The sequence below is a fragment of the Enhydra lutris genome, unplaced genomic scaffold (genome assembly GCF_002288905.1).
Source record: "Enhydra lutris kenyoni isolate GAN:26980312 unplaced genomic scaffold, ASM228890v2 scaffoldscaffold28, whole genome shotgun sequence".
Classification (NCBI taxonomy): domain Eukaryota; kingdom Metazoa; phylum Chordata; class Mammalia; order Carnivora; family Mustelidae; genus Enhydra; species Enhydra lutris.
The window spans coordinates 21,732,160-21,755,194 of record NW_019154112.1 but is presented as its reverse complement, the minus strand read 5'-3'; the positions used below and the strand labels follow the sequence as shown (position 1 = coordinate 21,755,194).

The 23,035-nt window shown below is 35.1% G+C and overlaps 1 protein-coding gene across 5 annotated transcripts in view; it reads right to left on the bottom strand.

Moving 5' to 3' along the window:
• Window positions 1–23,035, bottom strand: part of LOC111152335 (3-hydroxymethyl-3-methylglutaryl-CoA lyase like 1) — a 193,958-nt gene that overhangs the window by 111,274 nt on the left and 59,649 nt on the right. For 3 of the 5 annotated variants that reach the window (XM_022510835.1, XM_022510832.1, XM_022510833.1), the window contains 2 exons: window positions 3,695–3,790; window positions 1,626–1,774 (listed from right to left, as the gene is read on the bottom strand). The exons of 1 other annotated variant lie outside the window; for it this stretch is intronic. In XM_022510835.1, the coding sequence (XP_022366543.1) occupies window positions 1,626–1,774; window positions 3,695–3,790 (245 nt within the window). The remainder of the gene's footprint in view (window positions 1–1,625; window positions 1,775–3,694; window positions 3,791–23,035) is intronic. One more of the 5 variants, XM_022510834.1, reaches the window with a different exon arrangement.

Here is a 23,035-nt window from a genome sequence, read left to right as displayed (position 1 = left end):
CTGCACATACTTTACTTTTATGGTTATGCATTGTTTTCAACTTTCCAGTAAGAACGACTTCACTGTAAAACATACACTACACATTGAAACACACATTAAAATAGAATGGTGTCTTCTTTTTCCTTTCTTTCAAAGGAAAGAGAGACAAACAACTTCTCTATGTTTGAATTTAGAAAATGACAGTACGTTTCTTCTTTTTGATTGTGGTTATTCACTTTTGCCTTAAAAATCACACATCCTTGATTTTCTATCTATGGAAACACACTATCTTGGTTTTTAAATTTTTCTTGTATATGCATGATATGTATATATTTCAATAACAAAAACAATTTTAGGGGCGCCTGGGTGGCTCAGTGGGTTAAAGCATCTGCCTTCGGCTCATGATCCCAGGATCCTGGGATCGAGCCCCCGAGTTGGGCTCTCTGCTCAGCGGGGAGCCTGCTTCCTCCTCTCTCTGCCTGCCTCTCTGCCTACTTGTGGTCTCTGTCAAATAAATAAATACATTCTTAAAAAAAAAAAATCCGTATCTTTGAAAACTCATGCTGGAAACTATTACTATGGAGAGAAGAAAAAGAAAGTAACAAAAGTAAGCCAACCAACAAGATCATTCCCTGTGATGTATTCTAACCCTATTTGCTCGCCAAATGACTTTGAGTGACTTCTAACCCTCTTCTGGTACCGCCAGTCAAAATTAGGTCCGCTTGCCTTTTCATTAAGCACTGAACCTTCCCTTGCCACTCTGAATTTTGCTCATTTCAACCAGAGGAGGTAAACCTGCATCTAAATCCAATAACAGCCCCTCAGGCTTCTTTTACGAATGCTCTGCATTTTAATTTGTTAATATGGTGATTATCATATCTCAATACTCATAAAAATCAGGAGAAAATTAGCTAACGTCTTAGAAACAAACGCTTCCCTAAGTAACCAATAATTTATTATATACTCCACAGAGCATAGGCCAGGGGGTTGAGCTTATTTTCAGTGTGTGCTGCAACTGCTGGTTCTGGAAAAAGGCAAGAACCAAAACAGGTCTCTCTCTCCTTCTTCCCCATTTGCCTTTGCTTTCAGGTTACAGGGAGACAACAGGGAAGTCAGCTGTTGAGGGGGAGGTTGAATGGGGAAATGACAGGCTGAATTTCTCAGGGCAGCTCAGAAGCTCAATTTCATGATTTACATACTCTATTGAAGCTCTGCATAAAATAATCTTTGAAGAAAAGTGGCCATGGTTCCTTAAAAAAATGTTAAAGCTGTGGAAACCACATTAAGTAATTCCTTCCCAAATGCTACTATGAGTTTACACAAATTTATCAACCCACAGTAGGCTGAGATAAATAGATGGGTGCATTGGATATTAATAAAATGAGTAACAATGTCAGGTTTGCAGGCAATGTCAGCTTTGCAATAACAAGTTTGCCTCTGATCTCAGCTGCATTATACACTTCAAAGCTGGACACTAATAATTAAGTGACGTGCACAAGATGTATCACTACACAGTGATGGCCCCAATCATACAAGGTACAAAAGATACCCTGCATATATTATGTAAAATGATGTCTTCATGGCTCATAAATGAGCTTACACGATAGATATTAACTTAAATAGCATTTGTGGGATTTCATAAATACCCTCGCACTGGAATATTCATGTGCCTTGCAGACTTAACAACCTCCTCAAACTTCTGCATACTTTCTTCAATAGAACAGTTGATATTCTTCTTGCTAAAGGATTCAGATGCAGCACCAAAAACTGATATCTCAGTGGCTCCAGCAGCAACCTGAAAAAGAATTTAAAGGCAAAAGCTAGTAATTTCAGAAATGCAAATGATAGCAGTAGAAGAAATATTATCTACTCAGTAAAGGCATACTTGTGTTCTTTAACATTTGCCTTGGAATTTAAAATTAGAGTCTGCTCATCCTGCCACATATGCTCTTTCCAAATTTAAAAATATTTGATGATAACACAAGAACTCTCTGAACCGTAACATAAATCTGAGGCACAGAAAACACAGTGATGACGTTCCAATTTTACCTTTCCTAAATTATGTGTAGGCTTCAGAAATATCTTAACTGTAATTATGGAAAATACTAGCACCCCAATAAAACATTTTCATATCTATGGGAAACATTCTTTTTAGACCAATTATTAAACTAGGGAATAGTAAATGCTTTCCGTTCTTATCTTCCGATAACCAAAGGGAAAAATGTTTTTCCAATTCATCATTTAGACTTTGCCCGAAATTTTCTTCCTGTCTCTTAACCTAGCTTCTGTTGTTTCATACCTTGACTGCCACAACCATACTCTTGTGTGTTTAATGTGTTAATCCTCTTGCCAGTCTTTAAATTCAAAATATTATCCTCCACGTTTTTCCCCTTTGCCATCTTTATTCTTGTCCCAGGCTTCTCCAGTGACTTATTTTCAAATACCAAATTTCCTCATTTCCCAGCTGGATTTTTAAAGACTTTTTATTAATGTATCTCTGGCATTGTACAAGATCTTCTCTCTTTCTCATGCTCTATTAATATATTAAGAAAATAGGTCATTTTTTCTCCATTTAAAAAAAATACTGGCTTCTAGTCCTCTACCTGAGATAAATTTTTAAGTTCTAAAATTAAAATTCTATTTGTTTGAACACTTACTATGTACCAGTACTGTTGTGTACTTTGTGCGTCCTCTTTCTAACACATAATCTTATAAACGAAGTATCATTTTGTCCATTTTACAGATGACAAAACTGTGGCCCACAGAGGCTAAATCACTAAAGCTACAAAAAGTTCTGAAGTACTGCTTTGAGCACAGGTGTGCCTGACTCCCAAGCCACTGGTTTCACTCCATTACCTTACCTGCCCCTCCAAACTATGAGAAGGTGTGTGGACTCGGTATCTTTTTCAAGGTGGAGACATGCCTTACTCTGTTAAGACCTGTGACAGCAATTTTTGCAATTTCTTAAAATGCCTCTTGCTTTCTTTACAATGCCTTAAAATTATATCAAAATAAACCACAACAAAAAAAAGAGTGGTTTTAACAAGTTACACAACAGGTGACATATCAACTGAGACCCACAACCTCAAATTTATGTAACAGTCCCAAAGACAAAAGCGAAAAACATTAACACCAGGAATAGCTGCTACCAAACTTTTAGAGTAAAACCTGAGTGTAACACCTCAAGCCTTTACTTAAAATTGCCCTGATTCTTCTTGTGTTTTTTTGCATATAAATTCGTAATCCATGTAGGACTGAAGAAACCGACCAAAAGAGGAACAGGGAAGGGTGTTAGAGGCAGCTGCAAATCAGCTTCACCTAGAGGGAGGGAAAAACCCGCATCGGAAAGCTGATCCAAAAAAGTCGCCAAAAATGATCTACTATAATAATATTAATAATTATTATATTGAGAAATGCCTAAGTTAAATTCTGTATTCCTTATTTAAGAGGGAAGCACAAAATGGACTTTCAAGAGAATGATATCAAAATGGATTACTGTATTTTTGTGTTTTGATTCCTGAATGGTTAAAGTGGAAGGGCCATTCATGTGGAACAATACCCAGAGGTTACAGATCGCAGTGTATTCATGTGCCTACATCAGAATAGCATTTCTACATGGTAACAAGGAGGCTACATAGGATACCATTTTAACTATGTAAAGACCTTAAAACAGTAAGAAACATATCGATTTAAAAATAATTAGTAGCACACTTACAGCACGGTGAAAACCCTGAAGATTAGGAGTAAGGACAGGATAGCGAACTCCTGGGTATTGATGAATACCTTTCATCACTTCAGAGTGATCAGCCATCTGAAATACAAAGTAGTTACATATATTCAACTTCATATATTTTATCAAGCATGTGTTTAGTTTCATAGGAAGGTTATAATTACACATGCAATTATATTCTATAAATTAATGTTGGAAATAACCTATGCCAACGTAGGTAAAGATGAGTAGTCCCTAAAGTCATAAGTGCATAAAAACTAGATCTGAGTTTAACTTATTCACATCACAGGACCTGGCTAAATGAAGGATTACAAGTAATTCTGAATTACAAAGAATTCAGCTGAATTCTGAAGTGACCGAATTTTGACTGAATACAAAGAATTCAGCAATTCTTAACTATCCTACTTTCATTTGACGGTTTTTTTAGTCTCTTCCTTTCATTTCACAGTCCAAGTTGCAAATAAAATATCCTTGAGATTAGGGAGAGGGTATTTTGGTTTTGTTTTTAAGATTTTATTTATTTATTTATTTATTTATGAGGAGGAGGAGGAGAAGGAGGAGAGAGAGCACCCACAAGAGCAGGGGGAGAGATGCGGGGAGAGGAAGAGAGAGTGTCTCAGAAAGACTTACCTTCCCACTGAGCATGGAGCCCAACATGTGGCTCTATCCCATGACCCTGAGATCATGACCTGGGTGGAAACCAAGGGCCCAATGTTTAACTGACTGAGCCACCCAGGCACCCTTCCATTGGGGAGAGTTTTAAAGGAAATATGCCATGCATTTGCCTTCCATATGAAAATTTTATGTCTAAATAACTTTCAATGTATGAAATTTAACATTATTTACCAAAAAATTACACATCTGTCTGAATAATTTAACAAAGCTCAGATATAAATATATTATTTGGCTAGCATAAATATTTTAGTAATAGTCATCGTGTTCTATGCATTATTATCATCAAAACACTATTTGTTCCCATAATGCAAACAAACGCAAACAATGGAGTACATAGTAAGAAAATTTAATGTATTCTTCCAAGCCTTTATTTTTGTATATTTTCTATGAGTCTTTAAAAATCAACTTTAGGGGCACCTGGGTGGCTCAGTGGGTTAAGCCTCTGCCTTCAGCTCAGGTCATGATCTCAGAGTCCTGGGATAAAGTCCCACATTGGGCTCTCTGCCCAGCACGGAGCCTGTTTCCCCCTCTCTCTTTGCCTGCCTCTCTGCCTACTTGTGATCTCTCTCTCTCTCTCTCTGTCAAATAAATAAATCTTAAAAAAAAAAAAAACTTTAAAATTAAATTATCAACTCTACTAGTTTGCCACAAAGTCTTTAATTTAGCCTCTTACAGCAAATAACCGATGATCAAACCTCATAATCATCACATAGACAAATTAACATTGACATAATCATGAGCTTTACATACTTAGGAATAATAAATTATGACTGGAACAATAAATAAATGGAATAATATATAAACAATGAAAAGTATACAAAATGAGCAGGGAGAAAGATGTAAAAACATGCACCAAACTAAATTCTGTATCTTCAATATGGGAATAGATGAGAAAAGACTTGCTTTTTCTCTATACATCTTGACTTGATACAATAAGGAAGTATTATTTTTAATTTTAAAATGAAATAAAAATTAATCAAAGTACAAATGCTTTTTAATGTAACTACATGCTTCTAAAAATATGAAGTATTATAATATTTACTGCTATTAGCTGATCAGTCTTTCAGTGAAATGCCAGTGGAATTACATTTAATACTTTCAATGAATATAATATGGATTAAATGAGTTTTTAATATGTTTTAAATTTAAAATTATATATTTAAGAGGCAAAAAATGTTGACTGCCATCATAACTTACTAACATTTAAACCTCCAAGCTTTCATCCAATCCAAATACATTTACTTCTGTTTAAAATATGATTCTTGCTTACTTCTTAGGGATCACATTCACTATCTGTCACCAATATCTGCATTCTGTGCAAAGACCAATCACTGTGTTCATCTACAATGCATAGAACCTGAGTCTCTAATTTCATTGTGAGCTTATTTGACTTTAAGCCAGATGTTTATTAAGCACCTGTAGTGTCCAAAACCCTATACTAGACCTGTGGTAAATATAAATACAAGTAAGTCAAATCCTTGCACTAAATAATTTGTAATATAGCTTGGGAGAGAAAACATATGCACATGGAAAAACACTAACAATTCAAAGGAATATACTGGTTATAAACGAGAGCACAGGTTAAACGAGTTCAGAAAGGGGAAGTCTTGGTAGGGTCTAAAATAGTCTAGGAAAGTTACAAGACATATGGGATACAAACTGTAGAACATGACTATGACTTATTAAAATTTAAAAAGATAGGGGTGCCTGGGTGGCTCAGTCAGTTAAGTGGCCAGCTCTTGATTTACACTCAGATCATGATCTCGGGGTCTTGAGATTAAGCCCCAGGTGACACTCCATGCTCAGCATTGAGCCTGCTTGAGATTCTCTCTTCCTCTGTCCTTCTCCCCCTCCCACTCTCTAATAAATAAATCTTTAAAAATAAATAAAATTTAAAAAGTGGCCCCAGCAATATTTTTAATCCCACATAATCTTCTAGAAGCTCAACAGTCCCTTTCAAGAGGTGAACTGTGTTTACCTGCCAGTGAAACCTAGGCAGACTTGTGATTGTTCCAAGCAACAGAGTATAGCAGAAATAATAACATGTGACTTGAGAGTCCAGGTTATAGAAAAGGATACAGCTTCCACATGGCTTTCTCTGTGGCCGGGGAGCAACTATGGGGAAATCAGCTAACATGCAGTGAGAAAAATTAGCTTCTGTGGAGACACCATGTGCAGCAGCCCATGTGGAGAGACCCACATGCACAGGAAGTAAGGCCCCCAGGCAAGAGCCAGCATCACCCCCTAAATTCGTGACTGACAGAGCATTCAGATGACTTTAGCCTCCAGCATTCAAGTCACCCAGATGAAGCCCCAGACACTGTGGACCAGAGACAAGGTATCCTCCTCTGTGTGTCCTGTTCAAATTCCAACCCTCTGATTTCTTGAACATAGAAAATATTTATTTACACCACTAAGTTCCCAGGTAATTCATTACATAGCTATAAAAGCTGAAACACAGAAAAATCAATAGGGTTGGAAAAGAGAGAGTGATAGGTGCCATAGTAGGAAAGCATTACCTGGCTAGAGAAGATTATGGGTAAATAATGTGGGAATAGATTATAAATGAAGATAGGGGACCATACTTTATGATGTGTTCCTGAGTTAGGTTCACATTATTCTAAAAATACAGAATTTATCATGAAGGCAATAGAAAGCCATGGGGAATGGGCACTGAATTAGCTGAAGACTGGGAAACATGCAGTATTTTGGAAAGATCAACCTGGGAGAGATACAAAGGGCAGTCTAGAGACAAGTGAGGCAATTCTCAGACAGTTTTGAGAATTCATCATGTAACAAGTTCTAGAAGAATGGTACTAGGAATAGAAGTTCCCAGGAAAAATTAATAGGATACACTGTCTAGTCCTGTAACACAGAGGACTTTATTCAAAAATGTAACCCCCATTAGTTTATAGCCTTTTAAAATTGTTTAGCATTTCTGCATATTTCAACACAGTCTTTCATTATGTATCTATGAATTCAGCCTTTCTGTCGGATGCTAGATTGTGAGGTCTGCCTTTCTCTGCCTGTCTTTCTCATACACACACACACATGTACATGCGATCATGTACACACAAATTATAGTAAAAAAATTAGAATACCACTCCTAATTTCAAGCAGAGTTACTACTAGCTTTAGGGCACTGTAATGAAATCTAAAACAACACTCTTACTGGACAGGAATGTTAGTTGAAATTACTAATACTTACACCTAACTGAACATAGCATGTTTAAATATTTATTAGAAACATTTATATAACCATGATAACAGAAATGAATAAAGTGCTTCTCTAACCAATATATAGATTTGGTTAAAGTGTGCATCAAAAAACAGCATAAAGGGCACAAAACACATTTTAATCTTTAAGAAATATAGGTTATATTGACCTATATGCTATTATTTCATTCCACATGTAAATTAACAAAAATTTCAATAGGTGTTTCAGTCAGTAAAACTGAAAAATGAATAGAGATGATGGTAACCAAATCCCCAGGTCATGAAAACTAAACTTTGATAATCATTGAAGATACCATAGTAAAATTAAAATACATGAATTTGATTCCAACAAATCAGTACTTTTTCCTTTTTAAAAATAGTGACAGTATAGGGGCACCCGGCTGGCTCAGTGGGTTAAAGCCTCTGTCTTCGGCCAGGTCATGATCTCAGGGTCCTGGGATCGAGCCTCGCATCTGGCTCTCTGTTCAGCAGGGAACCTCCTTCCCCTTCTATCTCTGCCTGCTGCTCTGCCTACTTGTGATCTCTCTATCCAATAAATAAATAAAATCTTAAAAAAAAAATAGTCACAGTATAAAGAGGTCATTTAATAAGTAGTAGCATTCAGTCTAAATTTGGTAAATAAAGACAGTTATGTAAAGAGCTTTAGAAAATCCTGATAGAATATAATTTTATTACAATGAATAAAGTAAAACAGGTTTCAGTGAAAGGTATAAAATTCTTGCCTTACTATTTTTTTTTACTCTTAGGAAGCTTATGCTATATTTCAATCTTGATGTTATTTTGATGTCTAAATTTTAAACTATTTTTCAAACAATAATGGAACTATTCCTTTACAGCACTATTTTGACATTTTAATGAAACCTTTCTACATCTGGTTTAACATATTTTGAAGATTTTGCTGTGACTTTTCATTTAAGATCACAAAAATCCCCATAATTTGGTTGATAACATACTTTGCTATCATCTCACCAGTTTGGAAATGGCAATACCTAGGTCTATCTGGCCAACAAAACTGGCTATACCTTGGTTAATCAGTTTCTTAGGAGTCCACATTTATATATGGATTCAAATAATAATATTCGTGTAACACTTTGCAAGGGTATTAAAGATATGTAAAAGGTCATAAAGATTAAAGTATAGTAGTCACATAGTTTAGAGATTTTATTTGCTACTGTTATGAGGTAAATTTAGACACTCCACATTATACATATTTAGACATCTTACTAATATTTTGTCATTATCTGAATACTCTAATCACTCCTAAATACATACAGTCCTCATCCAAATTTTCTGAGTTCATTGGGATTTCAAGATAATGCACAAGTCATGAACAATGTCAAAGTGTTTCTCATAAACTAAATGAGAGAAAAAAATTAGACATTTAAATTATATTTTGTAGACAAACTATTAAATTTGCATTATGTCCTAAGACCTTAAAAATAATTTTTAAAATTCATTTCAGTGTTTTATGCACTTACTACATATTTAACATGGCATAGAAAAATTAAGGAAACACAGTTTATACACACAGAATCCACAGACCAGCAGGGCAAGATATGTGTGTGTATATGTGTACATACCAAACCACAAAATATAAATGTCATGTGATCTGGAGTTTTATGTAGCACAGATAAGAAAGCATTTTTCTTGGTAAACTAAACTAGAATAATGAGACAAATATTTAAGCTACACTTTGTCTAGGCTAAATGTAAATAACTAAAGGTCTGTTTTTTTAACAGAGCAAATTACTCATAAGGATTTAATGAAGCAAAACTATTCAGAGAACTTGAAACTATTCAAAAGTATTCATAGAACAAGTCTATTCACATATATGTATATATTTACTTTCCATGATAAATTCAACTTCCTATGTACTGAAAAGGAAGAGTTTAATATGCCTAAACTTAAAACATAATTTTATTAAGATTCTTCAGGTAATTAGAGGGAGAAAGATTTTATAGATTTTTTTTAAAATCACACAATTCTTCCATTTTCAAATCCAATCAAACGAAAGTAAAAATACCTATTACTCTTGATCTCTCTTCCAAATAACAACTGACATAACAGAATACTCACTAAGTAAATTTTGTTCAGTTCCAACTGAACATATGTTTTCTGAGATTTCAATAAAGTGAAATAATTATTTATAATTAATTCTAGATAAAAGTGCAGGAAAAAACTGAGACTTTGTTTTTTTTTTTTAGAAGAACTGACTCTTATTCACCTAACACTGATTAACATTTTTCCTTTTCCCAGAACAAATCCAATTACAAAGATAACACATAGTACAGGGTTTTAAGTTCCAGAGCTACATTATAAAAATTTTATGGAAGTCTCACATACACTGATGACATATAAAATCACTATATTATTATTTTAACTCAATAAGAGTTTAATCACTAACAAGACTGCAAAATACATAAGAGGAGTTTAGTTGTTTTGTATCACCATGGAAATTATGCATCTCTGTGGCTCTGCTGAAAGTGAGGAAATTATATTCTGTTATGGGGTGGAAATATTAAGAATTCAACTTAGCATTGTATTATTAAATGACAAAAGTGTTTAGAGCAGAATCTAAAATTAATGTGAAGAAAAAATATTTAGAGACTCCTTCTTTATGGTGCTATCTGCAAAGAAGTATCTGCCAAATTATATTACTTGACCATGTCTTACAACTAGCTCTTACAATCTAAATATGGAACTCTACTTTTACTCCTTTTCTCTTTGCCCTGGTACAGCCAACATGCCCAAGTCAAGCATCCTCAATGGGTGAGCATTACCCATTGTCCCTTCCTTCACTCCAATGACCTACTAAAAAACTCAAATTGTTTCCTCTCTTTTATTCTAACAAGACTGCTGCACATGATTTCTTCTCATGGTATGTTAAAAGGGAAACTGAAAAGTGCTAGGAGAAAAGGAAAAGATAGAGAGAAAATCTAAATAATCAAAATGCCAATAAAGTTTAAAGAAAATAGGATGGAGTGTGAGAGAGATGTCTTGGTGGCAAGATGCTTTTATTGCTCTGGAGCAGTCAGCAAATATGAGAAGAGAAGACAAAAGGGAAATTATACAAAATGCTGCTTTAATCTATATAGTGGGTTTTGTAACGGTCTTCAAGTCATACACATAAAGACTGGAACACCATTGGGTTCCTTTACATTGCTATATTATATTTCTGTATGTATGAATTCAGGCACAAACTTTGCCACTAGGGAGAGCTTGTGATTCTCGTGCTCTTCAAGAATATTGGCATAGGGGCACCTGGGTGGCTCAGTGGGTTAAAGCCTCTGCCTTCAGCTCAGGTCATGATTCCAGGGTCCTGGGATCAAGCCCCGCATCTGGCTCTCTGCTCAACAGGGAGCCTGCTTCCTCCCCTCTCTCTTCCTGTCCCTCTGCCTACTTGTGATCTCTGTCAAATAAATAAATAAATAAATAAATCTTTAAAAAAAAAGAATATTGGCATAAATATTCTCATGTATTTAAAATACATAAAATATATAACATATAGTACTCAGTTACACCTCCTATTAAAATCCTTGTTCTAGAGTTAAGCAAAAATTCCATATTCACCATGTCCTACAATATCTGGCACCAGAAGTACATAAATATTTGAGGAGAAACAAGTTTCAAAATTTATAGAATCAGAAGCTAGTCTATAAAAATTCTGCTAAACATTTTATGTATAAAATTGTAGATGGAGGATTCAGTTTTCATCAATGTCAAATTAAATGGAAGTTCTTTCTTATCTTAAATAAATGCAATATTCAGTATATAAAATTACATCATTCACATTTTTATCTATTATAAAAATCACAGTATAGAATACATATCAAAAATCTTTCCTGTGAAGGGCACAAAACTATGGTAATTCTTCTGAAATAGTGTATCTATTTATAAGGTTACACATCACAAAGTGTTAGATACAATGTAGAAAAACATTACCAAAAATGTATTATTAAACTGAAATACACTTTGCTAACCTACCAAAAACAAACAAACAAAAAAGCCTAAACACCACAAGAGAAAAGATTCAATCATCTTTCTAGTTTCTCCATAGAAAATATTACGAAGCGCTATTATGAGAAAGAGGCAAACTAAAGTATGCAGTCAAAACATATAGAAAAACATGAAGCAATGGACAATCACAATGGGAATACAACTAGCAATGAGACCAAATCAGTAAAACTGAACAAAGAAAAGCACAAGACTATATGAGTTCTATCAAACATTTAAAGAGATCTTAATGCCAATCCTTCTACCAATTCTTCTAAAAAAACTCAAGTGGAGGGAATACTTCTTTTTATAAGAACATGCAATAGAAGCTGGTCTTATAAGACCCTGATACCAGAACCACACAAGACATTACAAGAGAAGAAAACTACAGGGTAATATTCCTAATGAACACAGAGGAAACAATCCTCCACAAAATACTACCAAACCAAATAGGATGTGTAAAGGATCATAAACCATGACCAAGTGGGATTTATCCCTGGGATGCAAGAAAGATTCAGCATGCTCAAATAAATGTGATATACTTCAATGACAGAATCAAGGATAAAACCAAATGATCATCTCAATATATGTAAAAATTTGACTAAAAATGCTTCATCAAAGCATTTGAAAAAATTCAACACTTTCATAATAGAAACTCAAACAAATAAAACTTTAGAAATAGAATAAAATTATTTTGACATAAGAAGTATCATATGTGAGCCCACAGCTATCATTATACTCAATAGTGAAAAACTTTTCCTCTAAGATCAAGAATAAAAGAGGATACCCATTCTTCCCATTCCTATTCAACACAGAATTAGAAGTCCTAGCCAAAGCAATTTGGCAAGAAAAATAAAGGAAATGCAAAGGAAAGGAAGAAGTAAAATTTTTTCTGTTCACAGATGACATGAACTTTTTTTTTTAAGATTTTATTTCTTTATATATTTGAGAGAAAGAGAGAAAGAGCATGCAAGCAAGAAGGGAAAGGACAGAGAGAGAAAGAAAAAATCTTAAGCAGACTCTGAGCTGAGTGCAGAGACCAACATGGGGCTTGATCTCATGACCCTGAGATCATGACCTAAGCCAATATCAAGTCAGATGCTTAACTGATTGAACCACCTAGCCTCTCCACAGATAATATGACCTGAAATGTGGAAAACGCTAAGATTCCACATAAACAAAAACAAAAAACCTCTTAGAATTTATAAATTCAGTAAATCTACAGGATACAAAATCAGCATATAAAAATCAATAGCACAAAAACAGACACACAGATCAGTGAAACAGAACAGACAACCCAGAAATGGACCCACAACTCTATAGTCAATTAATCCTCAGCAAAGCAGGAAAGAATATCCAATGGAAAAATGAGAGTCTTTTCAACAAATGGTGTTGGGAACATTAGACAGCCACATGCAGAAGAATGAAACTGGACCATTTTCTCATACCATACACAAAAATAAACTCAAAATGGATGAAAGACCTAAATGTGAGACATGAATCCATCAAAACCCTAGATGAGAACATAGGCAGCAACTTCTTTGACCTTGGCCACAGCAACTTCTTGCTAGATAAATCTCCAAAGGCAAGGAAAACAAAAGCGAAAATGAACTACTGGGACTTTATCAGGATTAAAATGGTTTTGCACAGCAAAGGAGACAGTTAACAAAAATAAAAGGCAACCTGCAGAATAGAAGAAAATGTTTGCAAATGACTTAACAGATAAAGGGCTATTATCTAAAAATCTATAAAGAACTTACCAAACTCAACACCCACAGAAACAAATAATTGGGTCAAGAAATGGGGAGAAGACATGGCCAGTCATTTCTCCAAAAGAAGACATACAAATGGCCAAAAGACATATGAAAAAGTGCTCAACATCCCTCGGCATCAGGGAAATACAAATCAAAACCACAATGAGATACCACCTCAGATAAGTCAGAATGGCTAAAATTAAGAGGTCAGGAAATGGTAGATGTTGGTGAGGATGTAGAGAAAGGGAAACCCTCTTACACTGTTGGTGGGAATGAAAACTGGTGCAGCCACTCCGGACAACAATATGGAGGTTCCTCAAGAAATTAAAAATAGAGCTACCCTATGGCCCAGCAATTGCACTACTAGATATTTATCGAAAGGATACAAACATAGTGATTTGAAGGGGCATGTGCACCCCAATGTTTGTAGCAGTGATGTACACAATAGCCAAACTATGGAAACAACCCAGATGTCCACTGATAGATGAAAGGATAAAAAAGATGCAGTGTGTAGATACACACACAGGCATGCACGCATGCACACACGGAAAATACTCAGCCATCAAAAAGAATGAGATCTTGCCATTTGCCACAATATGGAGAGAACTAGAGGGAATTATGCTAAGCAAAATAAGGGAGAGAAAGACAAATACCATATGATTTCACTTCTATGTGGAATTTAAGAAAAAAAAATGAACATAGAGAAAGGGAAGGAAAAGTAAAATAAGATAAAAACAGAGAGGGAGACAAACCATAACAGACTCTTAACTACAGGAAACAAACTGAGGGTTCCTGGAGGTGAGGTTGGTTGAGGGATGGGATAATTGGGTGATAGGCATTAAGGAGGGCACTTGACATCATGAGTACTGGGTGTTACAAGCAACTGATGAATCACTAAATTCTATCCTTGAAACTAGTAATATACTATATTTCAACTAAGTTGAATTTAAATAAAAAATTGTTTAAAAATCAGTTGCATTTCCATACACTAACAAGAAATCATCCAAAGAGGAAATTAAGAAGACAATCTCATTTACAATAATATCAAAAAGAATGAAATATTTAGGAACTAAGTTAACCAAGGAGGTGGAAGAACTTTATATGAAAACTATTAAACATTGATGAAAGAAATAAAAGAAGCTAAAAACAAACAGAAAAATATCCCATGTTCATGGATTCCAATATTTAGTGTGTGAAAATGTCCACACTACACAAAGTGATCTATAAATTAAAGGTGAAATCCTTATCAAAATTTCAATTCCATTTTTTCCTGAAATAAAAAAAAAATCCTAACATTTACATGAAGCCAGAAAGAATCCCAAATAGCCAAATTAATCTTGAGAAAGAAGAATAAAGCTGGGTATATTATACTTCCTGATTTCAAAATATATTTTAAAGCTACAGTAACTAAAACAGCATGGAAGACTGACATATATCCCAATGCGATGGAAGAGAGAGCCCAGAAATAAACTGATGCATATACATTCAACATCTTTGACAAAGATGCCAGAAATACACAATTGGGAAAAGACAATCTCTTCAATAAATAGTGCTGGAAAAATTCGATACCAACATGTAAAAGAATGAAATTGGATCCTGATCTTAAACCATACCAAAAAGTGAACTCAAAATGGACTAAAATTTAAGACCTGGATTTGTAAAACTCTTAAGGAAAAGAAAGAAAGAAAGAAAGACAGACAGAAAGAAAAGTTTTATAGCACTAATCTTGGCAATGACTTACCATATATGACACCAAAAAGATAGACAGCAAAAGCAAAAACAGACAAGTGGGACTACACAAAACTAAAAAACTTCTGCACAGCAAAGAAAACTGGAGAGTGGAAAGGCAACACATTGAGAGAAAATATTTGCAAACCACATATAGGATAAGAGGTTAGCATCCAAAATACAGAAGGCATGCTGCCACCATTATAGTAAAAATAACAACCCAATTTAAAAATGAACAAAGAATTTGAATAGACATATTTCCAAAGAACACACACAAATGGCCAACAGACCTATGAAAACATGCTCAATATCACTAATCAGGAAACAAAAAGCAAAACCACAGTAAGATAATTACTTTATACCTATTAGCATGGCTAGTATGAAAAACACAGAAGATAACAAGTGTTGGCAATGAAGGATGTGAAGAAAATGGCACTCTTGTACACTGTTGGTGAAAATGTAAAATGGCACAGCCACTATGTGTGAAAGTGCAAAAAAATAAAAAATAGAAATACTGTATGTTCTAGCAATCCTAACTCTAGGTATTTATCCATAAGAATTAAAATCAAGGACCGCCTGGGTGGCTCAGTAGGTTAAAGCCTCTGCCTTTGGCTCAAGTCATAATCTCAGGGTCCTGGGATGGAGCCCAGCATCGGGCTCTCTGCTCAGCAGGGAGCCTGTTTCCTCTTCTCTCTCTGCCTGCCTCTCTGCCTACTTGTGATCTGTCAAATAAATAAATAAAATCTTTAAAAAAAAAAAGAATAAAAATCAAACTCTCAAACAGGTATTTACATCCCCAAGTCACAGCATCATTATTCATAATATCCAAGAGGAAGAAATAGTCTAAGTCTCCATGGATGAGTGAATGGATAAGAAAACATGGCATAAACTGACAACAAAATACCAAAAAAGTAAATTGTGCCAAATGCAACAACACAGATGAAGCCTGAGTACATTAGGCTAAATGAAACAATTGTAGAATGATAAATACTGCATAATTCCACTTATATGAGGTATCTATAATATAGTCAAACACACAGAAGCAGAGAATAGTGATTGTGAGGGAGGGGCTGAGGGGGAAGGAGAAATGGGGAGTTGTTATTCAATGGGTAGAGTTTTAGCTATGAGAGCTGGTTAACTTTGGAAGTGTTATACAACATTCTGCCTGTATTTAGCAATACTGTATGGTACCCTGAAAAATTTAAGAGGGTAGATCTCATGTTAAGTTTCCTTCCCATTTAAAAAAAAAAAATTATGATGTAACCTCAGACACTTAATTTTTAAAATACTTTTCCTAAATTTCGAGGTAACTTTGATAATTGATAACTTTTAAAACTTTACAATTTCTTGAGGTTTTTTGCTCATTCAAAATTAATAGTCAATTTTGCTACCTAATTTTATATTTGACATTACACACTTTTTTTTCTTAATGAGGGTCCTCCAATTGACATCTTCAAATTTGAAAGTTCCCTACAAAGTGGTTAGCCTTTGTCCCCTAGTGATTCCGAGATCTCAGAATGAGAAAGATGGCCCTGAATGGTCCAAATATTACCAGTTAGCAATAGCACAACAATTACTTCATTTAGAGTTATGAAACCTACCTGCTGGTCAGCTATCTCAAAACTGAATGACCTCAAGTTCCATATCATACTTTGCACCTTACCAAAAACAATCCTTGAACAGGAAGGCAATTGGGCCATACATACCTGTTTGTTCAATGGAAAAACTGCATATTCCCTAGTTCAAATATTTGCAATAAGCAACCTTGACAGAGGCAACAAGGTTAAAATTTGACCACAAGAAGCATCAGATAGGAATAAAGTTACCAAGAGGAGAAAGAGGAGAATAGACTATAATAGGATGGGTTCTTTGGGTAGCACGATTAACATTGGTAAGTTTCATGGAAATGAAAAAAGATCCTAAACAGAGTAAAAATTGGGTCAGAACTTTGACCCCACCATCATTCAAAGAAAGCTTTGTCATTGTCAGCAGGATGCCTCCCTTACCCTGACCCATACACTTTATCTTTGCTGGTGCAAGCCAGGCACCCACTGTGATATGCAATCAGGGGACTAAACAGAGATATACAGAACCTAAAAAGCGTAAAGAAAAAGACTCATTGAGAGAAGAAGAGACTCTAAAACATATGTGGGGCATAGGACATTTGGAGAGGTAAGGAAAGTAAATTTTCAAACTCCCATTATAGGACACAAATTAGGTCCCCTTTAATCTTCCATATAATGCACTAGTGAAGACTGGAAGGACTTAATTATTTTGACATTCTGAATGTATATACACAAGTCATGGCCAAACCACGATCTTGTGGAACCCTCAATTTTATTTTAATTACATCCGACTAAAAGAATTAAGACCCTACCTCTTGTTAGCTATGTTCTATGTAGACATAGACACACTGAGAACCATGACTGGAGATCTCCTAGAAAACCCATTCCCACCAGCAGGAATATGGGCATGGTCTGTAGCACTTACTACAAGGTCCAGTGTACTTTGAGAAGTGCTTCTCAAACACCAACATCTGAAGACTGCCTGGGTCAGAATTATCTGGGATGGTTTATAAAATTCCTATTTCTGTATTATATGGAAGCCCCAATGAATCAAAATTTCTGAGAACATAAACTGTAAATGTGCATGGTGGAGAAGTTCGTTGGCTGATTTATATGACCTGTCTAGAGGAGTCTGAAACTCCATCCTGGAGTGAAGAATCAAAATTTTAGAGTAAGTTTCTCCTTCAGCTCACATAGACCCAATGGAATAAGATTTTTCTGTTGCCTTCTACTAGCATCACCACAGTCCAGAGTGCTGTGGTTAGGTCATACCACCCCAACTCCAGAAAACTGGTGTCACCTTAGATCAGACACCCATGACCACAATAGCTGAGGACAGCATTATATCACAGTTATTCATTCCTTGGCTAGAACCCTATTCTCCTCTCCCCACTGCTGAGATTTCAGAATAGTTTGAAACTAAGCCCTTGAAAGTTTTGAGACCTCCAGAATCCAATTTTTCCTTAATAGTTCATCTAGTTCTTGATGATAGTTCACTGAGTGCTCTCAAATATCCTCTAGCCATAGCAAAATGTTTGCAATACTATGTCAAACTGCTTTACCTCTACGATCCTTTGCATGTACCGTTACATCTGCCTGAAAATCATTTCTATTTTCATCGAGTTCATTTCATCCAATCATCAGCTTAAAAACTCCTAAGACATTCTCAACAATCAACTTGATCCATGTGTCTCTATTATCTCCCTAGCTATGTGCCTGTATAACATTACTCATTACATCTTGTATGATTTATTGTTTTATATGTTTCTCTCCTTAAATTATTAGCTCCTTAAATACTTTGCATAAAAGGCATTTAATAAATCGTTTTTTAAATGAACTGAAATTTCTCTTGTCATTTATTCTATTTTGAATTCAACCCATCTTGAACCATGATTCTTTGTCTCTACTAATTCTTCTAAGATTTTACTGTTAGCAGTGATAGTGATAAGGATAAAAAAAAAAAAAAAACACTTTATGCCAGGTCTGTATGTTAGGTTTATGTGTGTTGAATTCCTTCTTTGCATTATCTATTTAAATGTTTTTAATAACCCAGTGAAAGGAACAATTTTTGTAGATGATAACTACAGATATTAAGGATGAGGAAGATTACCCAGCTACTGACTGGGAGAGCTGGGATGGGACCCAAGTCTACCTGACTGTAAAGCACATTCTCTAATACCTCTTTGATAAATATAACTCCTATATAATCTATTGTCTTTATCTTTTATTTGAGTCATTGTTAAAGATTTCATGTGTCAAAAGATCAAGGAAAACTCCTAGAAAGATCCTACCCTCAAGCTAAACAATTTGGGTAGGGATGCATGGTTTAATTATCTAAACCAGTGCCTCCCAAACTAGATTCATCATCAGAACTATCTGAGGTACTTTTTAAATAAGTACAGATTTTTTGGACCCGTCTGTACAGATTCTGATTCTGTTCTGCTATAAAACCCAGGAATCTCTAGTCCCAAAACTTCTCAGGAGATGCTAGCCATCAACAAGACAGAATCACAACAGATTCAATCACAAAGGCTGTTGCTGTGAATGACACATTGGACCAGAAGGACCTCATAGATATAAACAGAACATTCCACCCTAAAACAATAGAATACTCATTCTTCTCAAGGACACATGGAACTTTCTCCAGAATAGATCACATACTGGGTCACAAATCAGGTCTCAACCAATACCAAAAGATTGAGATTATTTCCTGCATATTCTCAGACCACAGTGCTTTGAAACTGGAACTCAATCACAAGAAAAAGTTTGGAAGACATTCAAACACTTGGAAGCTAAAGACCATTCTGCTCAAGAATGTTTGGATCAACCAGGAGATCAAAGAAGAACATAAACAATTCATGGAAAGCAATGAGAATGAAGACACATCAGTCCAAAACCTATGGGATACGGCAAAGTTGGCCCTAAGGGGGAAATACATAGCCATCCAAATCTCTGTGCTTTTTTAAGAAAAATACAAAAATATCTAAGTTTTGTAACTTTCACTGAAATATATGACCAAGCAAGTACATTGCTAGGGCCCCTCCCAGGACCTTGAGAGGGATCTGTACAAATATTTTAAGGTACTTTTCCTGTTCACAGCACATTTTGAGATACTAATAATTTTTCAACTAGGGTGAGAAAAATTCCATGGATTAAAAAATAAAAGTTTGGAAATTATCAGCCTTGGTGAAATGTCTTACTATGCTCTTAACAACAACAAGATAATTAAGGATCTTCTTGAAATACATATTCATGGTGTCGTATAATATTCCTTTTCCTTGCCACTTCATGGGGGAAAAAAAAAAAAAAAAAACTGCCAAGAAAGTAATGAGATCAGTCTGGAATGTCTTATTCTTGGTATATCCACAATATCTCTGAGTCTATGTATGTTTATAAATTCTCTGCTTAATAAACCATTGTAAATTCTGCCAGGAAACAGAGTTAAACTCATGGACTTATAACCCTCATTTTTCCCCTGCTTAGTTATATAGTCTGCTGAATCATTTTTAAAAGTATTTTTGGAGGATTTTTTTTGTTTGCCTCAACTCCACCACCATCACCTAGGACAACATTCACATAAGTTCAACATAAGCAAGCAATGTCAGAAGGCATTTGCCTACCCTCTGTACTAGCTAGATGAGATGTAACTGATGGTATTACTTTCCATAGGTAGCAGAGTAGCAGGAAAGATGGGTACAGAATGTACAATTTCTTCAACACATGCCATCGATTACTATAAAAATGTAAATAACGTGGTTTCAGACATTATAACTCAAAACTAAATTTGAGCAGTAACTCCTCTTAAACGTAATACATTTGTAATTTCAGTAATGAGAAAAAATGAGACTAGAGCTCTTCCTGACAATTCCGGGTGAAAACGCTCTATCCAGCTATGAACAGCATTGTAGCCTGGGTACTATAACCCTGTCTCATTCACAGACTCTTTGCACAAACCCCATATATCTTAGCCTCAGTAGCACACAGGAAATTTTGGTCTGCTTGAAGAAGTAAGACAGTTTTAATAAATCACAGTCTTATAATAATAAACACAGGAAATCTCTGGAAAATTGAACATCTAGTTTTTTTCCCCCTCCCCTACCCAATACCCTGTTTTGGCTACGCTACTAAAATGGTCTGACACCACACTTAAAAAACTTCTTAAGTTCAGAAGCGTTAAAACTAATTTGGTCTGATGTATAATTTCCTGAACTTCTTTATTCAACATTACCTTTGTATTCTAAGGACTTCTGTACTTCCTAGTACTGGATGGAACACACATGCTTTTCAAGAGTGACCAAATGAAGTAACATAGGTCCCCTACTCTTATGCAAATACAGACAGGACATTTTAATCATAATCCATTAATGTCTACAAATATTCATTTTTAAATTACAAAATAAACCTAATCTGCCCAATGGATTTGCGGGTTATAGACCGGAAGACCAAAGTTTCAGACAGAGAAACCAGTCATTTTATTCAATAACAGTTCCCAGTTTCCTAAGATAAACATAACAAATACACATTAGTTATTCTTTGTTCAGGTCAATGCCTTCGTGACCACCCTCCTGGTCTTCCCGTGTCAAAACAATCATGTTCCCAACATCACTCTGAAGTAGGGGCAAGAAGTCTCAAAGCTCCCAGTACATAATTTTCTTTCCAGTCAACTGTGTTGCCTCTCATATATCATGCCTTTGTGTCTGATAATAACACTGTCAACATTGTTATTCTCCATGCGTGGAAGAAGTCATTTTTAAAATACTGTATCTAATTGTACTCATTCTATACTGACTAAATGGAGTTTCCCTTCTTTACTTACAGGTCTTTCTATAAGCCACCTCTATCCACAGTGGAGAGTCACACCGAGAAGAGGGTAGGCCTGGGTTGTTTGAGGGAGACTAGCTCACTGGCAGTTAAGGGCTATAGTAAAATGGTCTCACTACTGTGAAAAGCAATGCCATGACTGTGAAAGTTGTATAATCAAATACAATGATTTGGCCACTGTATAGATCTGGAGGTCTCTTTTTTTGTCAACAGTACAGAACGCAGAACTTTAAAATATTGGACAGAGTGACGGATGGCCAACTGCTTAATGTGTCCTGGTTACCAGGTTCTATCTTATTATAACTAATTTACAGATATTCATTTGATTTTAAAACCTCTAAGTTTTAATTGTTCGTAGTGATTTCATTCCCATTATCCATTTTAATTTTACAATTGCCTTGTGTCAATATTATGGTTATTGCTAGTAAATACACATTAGTCAATTTTGAGCTCAACAAAGAACCTGATACAGTCTTTGATAGACACAAGAGAAGCAATGAATGGGTGAATGAATAAATAAAAAGGATCTAAGCCATAGAGAGATTTAAAAAATACTTTGCCCAATCACATCGTAAGTGAGTAAGAGTCAGGTTCCAGATTTTCTATCATTCCGTTAGAAAAAGTAGATGTTACTGTATCTAAACAGTAGATGTAATAATATCACTAAAAGCTCAGGAAACCTGCAACCTGAGGGCTTGAAGAAAAGTACAACTGTTTTGGGGTTACTAAGAAATGCATTTTTTTTTTAAAGATTTTATTTATTTATTTGACAGAGAGAGATCACAAGTAGACAGAGAGGCAGGCAGAGAGAGAGAGGGACGCAGGCTCCCTGCTGAGCAGAGAGCCGGATGTGGGACTCGATCCCAGGACCCTGAGATCATGACCTGAGCCGAAGGCAGCTGCTTAACCCACTGAGCCACCCAGGCGCCCAGAAATGCATTTCTTAATACATATTGTAAGATGAATTCAATAACAAAATTCATCAGTCTTAACTGAGAGTAATGTTACAATTTATTAGCGTGTCTCATCACAGCAGGACATGAAGGTTGGGAGTAAGCTATATTAGTGTTCTAAAGTTATTGGCATGAACCAGCTTTGACATGTTGGTATTTCAAAAAGTCCTTAATTACACAGTTTAAAAAGACAAACATGAACATGAATACTTAAAACAACTATAACCAATGCACCTTTGCAATTACAAACCAGAAGCTGTCCAAGACCTTTATAAAATGAACAGCATTCTTCAAAGAATGTTCTATATATTAACAATGAAAACATCTAAAATTCACAGATGCTCTTCTAAACTATAATTAAAATCAGACTTTAATTTTATAAATTCAGTATTCAAGAGAAATGAATCTGGGTAAAAATGTTTCAAGTATAACAAAAAAGTTTTCAAGTATGAAACTTATCGATTCTTTAATGTGATTTTTGGAATGTAATGTTAACTTTAGAATGCTTATTTATCTAAATCTGTTTACTACCTATTATTCTTAGACAATGGTCCAAAAATTTAACCAGACATTTTAGATCAGAGTGTCTGTGTTCGCATG